The 10,722-nt window shown below is 37.3% G+C and overlaps 1 protein-coding gene across 1 annotated transcript; it reads right to left on the reverse strand.

Moving 5' to 3' along the window:
• Positions 1-3,386: 3,386 nt before the first annotated feature.
• Positions 3,387-7,408, reverse strand: LOC131321968 (uncharacterized). The gene is made up of 2 exons (XM_058353037.1): positions 6,820-7,408; positions 3,387-4,161 (listed from the first exon to the last, which is right to left on the reverse strand). The coding sequence occupies exons 1-2, from the start codon at positions 7,090-7,092 to the stop codon at positions 3,997-3,999; spliced, it is 438 nt and encodes a 145-aa protein (XP_058209020.1). The 5' UTR covers positions 7,093-7,408; the 3' UTR covers positions 3,387-3,996.
• Between the last annotated feature and the right edge of the window lie 3,314 nt (positions 7,409-10,722).

Consider the following 10,722-nt stretch of genomic DNA (forward strand, 5'->3'; position numbering starts at 1 on the left):
CATAACATCTGTTAGTTAACTGGATAGAAAAATCAGATTGAGGGCAATTTGAACGTTGTTGTTCGTACCAAATATGCCTTCAATCTGATTTTTTTTGTCTAGTTTGGTTAACATAAATTATCAATTGAATCAACTTAGTACGAAAATCAAATTTGAAAGTCAAAAGAATTGTAATTGATACTCGATAACGAAAATGAAATTGTGGTGAAACTAGAAAGACTATCTATATAAATTTTCTTTTCTTTTATCTTTATTTCCGGCTCTGTTTTTGGTTTTCCAAAAGCTGTTTGGTGTTTTGTTAGTCAAAAGATTTGTTTTGACATTATATATCTTTGTTGGGATGTGTGGTTAATGGCTACTGATATCTATGTAATGTTCCCACTTTTTTTTTTTTTTTTGTAATAATGTAATGTTCCCACTTTGGGATGAAGCTTGTGGGTTAATCGAGAGAAGCTCAGGCAATTTTTTTATGGGACCCTGGAAGCTCCAATGGATAATTGCTCACTTTCGCTCTTACGAATTCAGAAAACGTACATATCGATATTCGTCGGAGCTGATTTTTTATAGAATTTTAGAAAAAATTGTTTTAAAATTTATTAGTAATCCCATTTTGGTTGTCGATTTTCGTTTTTCGCGCCGTTCTTTCAACGCTTATATCTCTCAATTTATAATGTTTTTTATAATTTTGAAAATTTTGTATTATATATCTAATCGAAAACTATTAAACAAGATTCATATTGCATATTTTTTGAGATTCATATTGGAAGATATAAGCGTTGAAAGAACAGCACGAAAACAAAAATGGACAACTAAAATGGGATGGAGGAAGTATTATTTTGTATTTTTGTGGGACTCGGGGTGGGTTCCACTAGCCGTGCGGTAGAAGTGTGCGATGACTGTAGCACAATTGTTTTTCCTACACAGACTACGGTGTAAACACAAGGAAGTCGCATAGCGTGAAGCCGTGAACCAGGTTTTCAATTTTTTTAAAATTTGGTTTGGCAAATAGTGATGTTTGTTTTGGTTTGAGAGAGAGAGATTCGTTACCAAGGGCCATAGTGAATCGCCACCCAACGAGTCATTGTAGCATAGGAGGATTTGTCGAGGAGGAAGGCGAGGCTGTTGGAAGAAGAGTTTGATCCATTTGGCTCTGTAATTCCCCCGAATCGGAATAGAGGCGAGACAGTTGGAGATGTTCTAACTAGATTCTATATATATATATATATATATATATATATATATATATATATATATATATATATATATATATATATATATATATATATATATATATATTCCAATTAAAATATTTTAGAGGCTGTTGGAGGTTATATATCTTCCAATTAAGGTATGGTTATATATATTCCAATTAAGGTGTTTTTAGCTTCTATTCTGAATACTCTCACTCCCACAAATTTACAATGAAATGTTTTCGGGAGACGTTATGCTCATGCATTACATACTTTTAGTTAGTTCATAACCAACACTCCCATCAATATGTAGAAAATCTTTCTTTCTTTTTTTCGCCAGATCTCCATTAAAAAAGAGAACAAATAATAGAGAGACGCATAAAAGATCGAAATTTTGTCTGGAAATCTCGCATCGGATGGCAAGACATTTTGAAAGTTATGGAGCAGGCACGAAGTGAGGCAGGGCGGAAAGTTTTCATGGACGAGTTATGGAGCAGGCACGAAGTGAGGGTTGAATGGTTCATGGACGAATCATATTTTGTTCTATACTGTAACATAAACGAACGAATATGGTTTTTATCTTCACATTTCCATAATATTATGTTTATTTTTAGGAACAGATGTCCGATCGAAATGATTTTTTCCACATATACTTGGATGCAACATGATGAATGAATCCTTTACCTTTTCAATTGTACATTTACCATAAACCCGTGTTACGATTCAGATCTCATCTCGACACCTCGCAACATCCGAACTGTTCACTGCCAAAGATGAATCCTGAATCATTGAATCGCCGAAACGGACGGCGGCTCAAATGGTGGCAGTGCACAGCATGGGCTCCCCATCAGTTTTGTTGTTGGCCACAACTCTGACCGGGACAGGACAGCCAAATTATTTTCGAAACCTACAAGAGCTAGATGTCGCGGGTCCCTTTCCATTTCATGCTCTAGAATAAAGTTTCAGGAATGAAAATTTCCAAAATCGATTGAAGACAGGAGGAGGAGCAATCATGGTTTTCTTTTTTGCATTTGAGTTTTCAGCAAACATAAGGGTGTCTCGTCGTTGTCAAGCGTAAGGCTGTCTGTCTGGTTAGTTCAAATGCATAAAACAAAAATCCCAAGCATCATAGCCATTACGAATGAGGCTGTCCGTCGTTTTCAAAAAACTTGCATCCAACAATGTAGGTATACTTCGCAATTAACCTCTTAATATTAGTTATATCTTGGGTTAGCGAATAGGGGAAAAAAAAAAAAAAACTTGCATGTGGATCCAGAAAAGTGCACTTTAATTTCCATGAAGGAGCACCACTCGTTCTAACTACAGCTTAAGTCTAGACGTGTGCTGAAAAAACGTCTGGGAACGAATTAACATTTAGTCTAAGCTTGTGCTGAAAACGTTCTCAACTCTGAAATATCCAGAGCTGTCAGTATTACCACTAAAGTCTTGGCGTGTATTGAAAACGTTCTTAGAGCTAAGAACGTTCTCAGCTCTAAAATTTTCAGAATGTTCTCAACGATCAACGTTGGTGGTCAACTGTCAACGCCGATAGTTGGTCAACGGTCAAATAGCGGTGGATTAGTATTTTTGGTATACAAAATTTGACTTATCTTAAGCGTGTATTTCATGATTTCGACCTGACCTGGTGGAAATTACTTTGGATTGTTAGTACTTACACGTAAATTATCCATTTTGACCTCACTTGCCAAAAATCCTGACTCCGTGCCATACCCTTCCCAAAAGTTTCCTAAGAAACAAACTCAGAGATCCGTTTAATTGATCAGTTTAAACAGAGCATGACAATGGAAAGAGAGAAACAAAAGATGGTTAAGTAATTGCATTTCCTCCAGAATTACACAATTCAAATAGTTTCTCAAGTCTTGCCAAATTTTGAAAATTACCCCAGCAGGTAAAGATCACCAGTGCATTCCTAATCACTAGTTCAACTGAAATTCTTCATGCTATGAAGGAAACAAAAAGCGGGTGCATTTGATTTGAGAAGTCTTTTTTTTTTTTTTTTTTTGGAGAACAGGAATTTCATGGCACAATGTAAAATCCAGCTGAGAAGAGCACACATAGTACAACGCAAACGCCCTGCACAGCGGGAGGAAGGGATCACTATAATCAGCAATAGTTACAAGGCCTGATAATATAAGGAGAGAAATGAAGCAAATCGTTGCTTTGATGCGCATGGCAGAGACAAATACTCGACTTCTTGCACTCCATGGGTTTAATATGCACATAAAATAAGGAGAATGCGTATGAAACTTGACCTTCAGCTCCTTTCTGATGTCAATACAGATATGGATACGAGCTTCACAAAGGGCGGGTGTTATTGAGTTAACAGCAAACAAAGTACAGTTAAACGTGTCCTCCCCACTCTCGATGACGGACCTTGCCCTAAAGACATGCTCAAAAGACCACCAAATAAGAGCGACCGAGACCACAACGCTGTAAAGGAGGGACAACTGACTTATCTCCTGAAGAAAAGTCGCAAAAAACAACCCGTTGTTGCTATGCCATGTCGCCTCGTACTACCTGAGCAACAATTTATCTCGTGTCGTGCTACTGGTTCTATCAGTATAGTTAACATTTGTAGCAATGGTTCTGCTTCACCTTAGCCACTTTTCCTCGGGCCATGAGGCGGAAAGTCAGCTGTTCCCCCTCTACACAATAGCGTTTCTGAAATGGTGGACTTTTGAGCGAATGTCAGCGAGCAGGCCCACCATCCCCGTGCCAAGCTATTAATAATCACCCAGCATTTTTGTAGCCCTCTTTTTTTCTTTTTTCCTAGTCACTGAGCTTGCTAGCTTGTGACTGAGCTTGACGTCGGTTTGGAAAGAGTGTTCTGTTGATGCATCGGTCGTAAGATGCCCTCCGAAGGACACGGTGCAGGAGCAGGATGTGCAATGAAGGTTGGAGTGTTTTCTCCAGGCATCAACACCGACACCCCTCTGGCATAAGTGGTTATCTGCAAATTGAGCGAGTAAATAAATTCACAAGCATCTTAAGAAATGAACTGGAGGCCTAGTACGACTAGTTCTGTGAAACCAATTTGACATTACTTCAAGGAAGACCAGAAGCAAGCTGTCTACGTTGATCAACATTAGCACAAAGCAGACAAGCTCACATGGTATCATGATCAGGAAATATCGACAAACAAATTGAAAAAAACCCAAGTGACTCAAGGTTAGGAATGTCAATGTTTTGGCAAATCGGTAAGTGTAGCATACAAATTACATGAGATTTACGTTACACTAACATTTCCAGTGTTACATATAGTCCATCACCACCTCCCATATACCAAGCCCAACAAATCAACCACCACAAATACAAGTCCAGAGCGAGTAAGAGAGAAGCAGCTTCTGTGGAGAGGAGAGGAACCCATTGATGTCCTAAGGAGTTACATGGGCTCTGGCCAGCTAAACAAACCTACAAGGTTAAAGGTTTGTCTATATTTCAAAAACACGATTATACTTTTTGCTGTATAACTTAGAAAGCCGAATTAAGGACATGTAGAGCGATCTTCACAAAATTTCCGCAAATAATCTAACAAACAAGAAAAGTTCAGAGTCCAAAATAGGGAAACCTGGAAAGCATACAATTTCATATTTATCCAACTGGGCAGTGTTTTCTAGACTAAATTAGCACATGAGGTAGGAATCATTGGTGCCCACTTGACTGATACACATCTCTTTATCACAAGGCACATGGGGTGTGCTTATCTTAAATGTGCTAAAAGTTCAGTAAAAAGTTTGGTACAAATTATGGTTTTTGTGCATATGCAGCTTATAGACAAGAACACATGCTGTGATACAACATGGGACACATTAAGCCCAAAAAAACAAAGGAAAAAAAAAGCTGACACACCCTAATACTAATATCCCTTCTACTACTGTTACAGCCTTACAGGTTGTACACCTACATAAATAACATTATCAGAAACTTCTTTACAACATATTTCGAATCATATGTGTGCACATTAATAGCTAAATATAAAGAAAATTCATTCAGAAATGTTCTCGAACGATGCTGAAGCAGGTGGATCTATGAAAATTATACTCTTTCACTCTCTTTTTTAACTTAGTAATGCAGTATTCTGTAGTGGAGTCTCTTTATAAAATCCAAACTTGTTACTAAAATTATCCGTGGATATGATTAATTGGACTAATAATGAATTTCACTCAGCAGACTCAAATGTTGAAAAATCAAATTATTACGAACCGACATTTTCCATCAAAATGAAATGGCCACAGGACATCCGAACCAAAGGACCACTGGAAACTATTCTCACTTCGCTGGATGAAAAACTCCTCCAGAATCGATTGAAGACAGGAGGAGGAGCAATCATGGTTTCTTTTTTGCATTGAGTTTTCAGCAAACATAAGGGTGTCTCGTCGTTTTCAAGCATAAGGTTGTCTCTGGTTAGTTCAAATGCATAAAACAAAAATCCCAAGCATCATAGCCATTACGAATGAGGCTGTTCCGTCGTTTTAAAAAACAATAGACATCCTTGGGAACAATTATAAAACTCCTCCAGGAAACTATTCTCACTTCGCTGGATGAAAAACTCCTCCGGGACTGGCAATTTTGTTTCTTATACGATGCTAGGCTCGGGCTGATTCCACCATTGAGGTAGTTATATGTCTACTCTCTTTTCTTATCTTTTTTTTAGAATTGTTCTAGTATGCTAGCAACTGGATGAATTTAAACTTGACGGATGAATAAACCAAATAAATAAAATTTGTTCCTAAGAAAATTTGCTGCAAAATGTATTTCAATGCACCTCAGAATCGAAATGTACATCTGAAAGATGTCCCCTTGCCTTGTCTAATCAGTAAAGGATGGGTTTTTTTTTTTCCGTAGTTGTCCATAAAGATGATTTTTTTCTTCTTCCAAATTTGTCCTTGAAATACAGCAGAGCTGACTAAAAAAGGAGAAAAATCATTAAGTGGGAAATGTCAAAAAAAGGAAAAGTAGATAAATAATGAAAGTAGTATGAGAACAATAATTAGCATGATTGTACAAGCAAGAATCACCAGTCGCCAGTCAAATTGCAAGGATTATCCATAATTACACCCACAAGAACAGTAAATAAGGCCCCCGTCTCCGCTATCTTTTACATCTATAACTTATATTGTTTAAAGTTAAGCTATTTTCAGCAAACTAACTTTTTTCACCTCCATTCTGCCTTTGGTCTCTTCCTTTTCCTCGAACGCTACAGGATTTTAAGTTATCCTCCTAGTTTAGTGAAAACAACTTGTGCCTTTGGTCTCCCCCTTTTCCTCGAACGCTACAGGATTTTAAGTTATACTCCTAATTTAGTGAAAACAACTTGACTATAAAGTGTGCTAGAAGAAGTAGTCCACAACTTTTAGCTTAGCGAAACGTCCTCTAATTGTGGGAATAAAGTTAGTTTCTCAGCTCATTACAGTTCACAAAACATAGACAACAGAAAAACAGAAACTTGAGGAGTAATTCCGTATCCAAAAGATTTCCCATAAAGTGAAAGCAGTAGTATCTCAAAACCTCTAGAAATACATAAACATACACAGAAATAGACGTATATGTATGTATATACATGCTGTATATATGTAGAGATGGAGAGAGAGGGAGGGAGGGAGAGTACTTTGGGGGATGGGTAATTGAGCTTCCCTTCAGCAGTCATCTGAGCCTCAAGATCCCCGAGATTCCGGCCGCCGGAGCCGGCGGATCTCGGCCGGAGAAACCTCTCGAAGATGGCCATAACGACGAACATGGCAATGAGGATGGCAGTGGCCACGAACCCAAACGACACCGCATCCACGGATTTCTCAAAATGACCCAGACTCTCATCTCTGTCCACGCTGCTCACCGGAGCCACGTTCGGCGCCACTGATTTCCACCTACTCTCTACTCCCATTTTTGCCTTCCAAGTTTAGCAGAGTTTCTTGCACAAACTCTCTCTCATTACAAATCAAACAGGAGAGAGAGAGAGAGAGAGACCCAGTTTTCTTTTTGTTTTATAGGAGCATATAACTAGCTCTTTCCTTCATGGCATGGTAGGGATGTAGCTCTGAGGGAGAGAGGACTTTGAGAGAGAGAGAGTGGTGGAATCGAGATGAGGCTAATTTCAAGGCTTTTTGGGGGTAGTGGCACCGTGTAAAGTTATGGTGGTCTTCACTCTTCACGGAGAAAGATGGGAGAGAGGACAAAGAGAGAGGTTAAAAACAAAAGAGAATTCTTTGGTGTGATGCATTCCTAGGCTTAATTTGCTCGCTCAATTAATTCGTTTTGTCGTTTGCGTTATGCTTGTGGTCTCTGATTTTTTAGCACCATTTAAAAAATATATATATATATACTTAAGAATTTTCATCAATTGAACTAAGGTCCCGTTCCAGAACACCTTCTTAAAAAATAAGTACTTATTTCACATTTTCAAATTCAAAAATAATGTAAATGAAAAATAATTTTTTAATTTTTTTTGCACCGTATAAAAGATCTCGATGAGATCTATCAAACAAGATCCATATTGGTAGAAAAATTATTTGCGTAAACACATTATTTTTTAGTTTAAAATTGCCTTCTTAAAAAATAAGTACTTATATTGAGTTCCGGAACGGGGCCTAACTCTAGTTGATTCATCAAAAGCATATCTTGTACTCCCTCCGTCCTACTTTGTTCCGTCTGTTTCTTTTTTTGGACGTCTTAAAAAATTGTCTATATCTCACAATTTATAATATTTTATATATTCAATATAGATCTTGTTTGATAGATCTCAATTTATTTTATTAAACAAAGTTTTCGAAATCATAAAAAACATTATAGATTATGAAATATAGACAATTTTTTGGAATGTTCCAAAAAAGAAACAGACGGAACAAAGTGGGACGGAGGGAGTATTAAATAAAACCATCTAGCATTTACAATGATTTCATCCAAATACTGAGACATGGAGTTACAACCAAGCAAACTCTATACAATTGACAATCAAATTTGGCAAAATTGGGGTTACAATTAGAGACACTAAAAGTCACAGAGGGTGGCAGCGAAACCACATTAAAGCTAACAACAAACGTTGATGGAAATTTCACCCGAACTGCTATCCAACTAAGTCAATCGATGAACGCTCATGTCAAAAGGGCACAGAGCGCCGACAAACAAATCCTCACTGTCATGAGGGACTCGACGCCACTAGCCTCCACTGTCGCAGCGAACTTTGGACACGAAAGGGCAAATAGCCTACAAATTCTCGCGACCACAACGAGACTAGATACCATTTGAGGACCAACAGGCACGCAAACAACAACAAATTATTAATTTCGCTGCCCCATCATCGGATTTGGGGTAACCAGACCAGGAGACACCGCTGGCATGGAAGAAACCAACCGGAGAAACAAAAGAAAACAACTAAAAAGCAAACTGGTTGATATAATTTCTGAATGTATATGTTTTGAGACAAAATGAGTTGAATGGATTCCGAATCGGTGTAATCTTTTTATGTTCTAAGAAAAATATGTTTCGAAATCATGTCAAACAATATATGACCAACCGTATTTTTCCCGCAATTGATGTTCTTGATAAATTCTAGAATAAATAAGGTTTGAATAATCAAAGTGAGCCTAGCTAGAAGAGCACGCAAATAGAAAAAGAAGAGAGTCCAGTCCATTTTCATGGAAGTCTACGATAATCGCAACATAAATTTTAGCTCAGAATTGGTTCCGCTCAACTGCTCAATTTCAGGAATATTGCTCAAGTTCAGGAACAACAGGCTATGGCTGTACAAGGAGATCAGTGACGAGTTGGTGGTGGGGTTTGGATTGTTTACCCTGGTCTTGCGTGCACAGGGCTGTCACTTTAATCTTACCAGCGTGGGGACCACTTGATTAGCAAAGGTTTCAGAAGAGGACAGAACTTTGTGTCGGCTTTTGCAGAGACCGCTGCGAATCACGAGATCCTCTCCATCTCAAGTCGCCCTCGCAAAGTCCCGCGAGATCGGGACCGTTCGTGTTCTTTTCCCCCCACCAAAGGGACGGACGGACGGACGGACCGCATTCCTGCATTTTCTTACGCATGTGGTGGTTTGTACGTCATGACGTCATGGCACGTGCGGCAGCGTGTGCGTGTTGCATACGAAAATTTAAAATAAACGTCCTTTAATAAATTTGTTCAGAGGTCGTACGATGCGTGCTGAAGTCGTCAATAAAGGTTCATCAATTTACTGTAGGAGATATTTTCGGTAATGAATAAATTTTGAATTTTTTTTATAGCAATCACGTTGTTAAGTGTTTTGGTAGTGAAAAAATTGTAAATTTTATTTGTGGTTGAAAAGTTGTTAGAGCATTTTCAATCCTATACTCTATTTGAAAGTATCAAAATACTTTATTTTATTCATAAAATGATTTTAGAGAAAATTACTTTTTTTATTTACTCCAACCACAAACCCTCTATTTTTCCCTCTAAAATCATTTTACGAAAAAAAAACTTTTTTTTATACTCTCATAAGAATATGGTTGGTATAAAAATTTAGTAAGAAAAGCTTACAAGGACAAAAACGTCTTTTAAAAAAGGTGAATAGTATTATAGAGATGATTTTTTATATTTTCTCTTAGAGCATCTCCAATCCACCTCTATTTCTCCAAAATAGAGAATGGATGTGACACATTGAGGAAAGATTTTGTAATTTATTCTATTTTTTCTTCACTTTTTGTACTTTTTGGGAGAATCTTTGAGGGACCCACCGTCCTTTTTAGAGTTTGGTCCTCCAAAAATAAATTTGGTCCTCTAAAAATGGAGGACCAAAAGTAAATTTGGAGTACAAAATTTCTCCAAACTCTAAAAAGGACGGTGGGTCCCTCAAAAATTCTTCCAAAAAAGTACAAAAAGTGAAAAAAAATAGAATAAATTACAAAATCTCCCCTCAATGTGTTACATCCATCCTCTATTTTGGATGGATTGGAGATGCTCTTACCCTCTAAATATAGAGGATCAAAATCCAATACTCTCAAATGGAGGAGAGTTGAGAGGATGGGTTGGAATGCCTTGATACTCTCAAATAGAGATATAGAGTATAGGTAGGAGATGCTCTTAGGTGTTAATTTCCGATAGTGAATAAGTTGTTGAGAAATGTCAAGTTGTTTCCGGCAGTAAATAAGTTGTTAATAGGTTTGTAAGAAGAGTTATTGTAGCAAAAAAGATTTTTGTTGACAATTTTTTGATAGTGGAAAGAAAATGGTAAAATGCTGAAGTTTTTTTGTTAGTGAAAACAAGATGGTAAAATGCGTTACGCTTTTAGCGTTTTTTGTTAGTGGAAACACCCCCTAAGTTGTTGAAAAATATTAAGTTATTTGTGGTAGTGAATAAGTTGTCGATGGATATAGAAGTGAATGGGTTGTTGAAAAAGAAGTTGTTATTCATAAATTGTTAATTAGTGTGAACAAAATATTAAAATACAAAAACTTATTGCTTAGTAAGTTAGTATAAACGAAATGGTAAAATGGTCTACATTTTTTCCTCAGTAAACTTTAGTGAAACATGGCCCAAGTATTGACTA

Source organism: Rhododendron vialii, chromosome 4a, assembly GCF_030253575.1.
Source record: "Rhododendron vialii isolate Sample 1 chromosome 4a, ASM3025357v1".
In the NCBI taxonomy this organism is placed as follows: domain Eukaryota; kingdom Viridiplantae; phylum Streptophyta; class Magnoliopsida; order Ericales; family Ericaceae; genus Rhododendron; species Rhododendron vialii.

What these genes read in the sequence shown, in the direction of transcription:
- LOC131321968 (XM_058353037.1), bottom strand. Translation starts at nt 7,092, where the DNA reads ATGGGAGTAGAGAGTAGGTGGAAATCAGTGGCGCCGAACGTGGCTCCG. An exon ending in TCAATTACCCATCCCCCAAA is followed by an intron (nt 4,162 to 6,819) that starts GTACTCTCCCTC and finishes CTCAATTTGCAG; the next exon opens with ATAACCACTTATGCCAGAGG.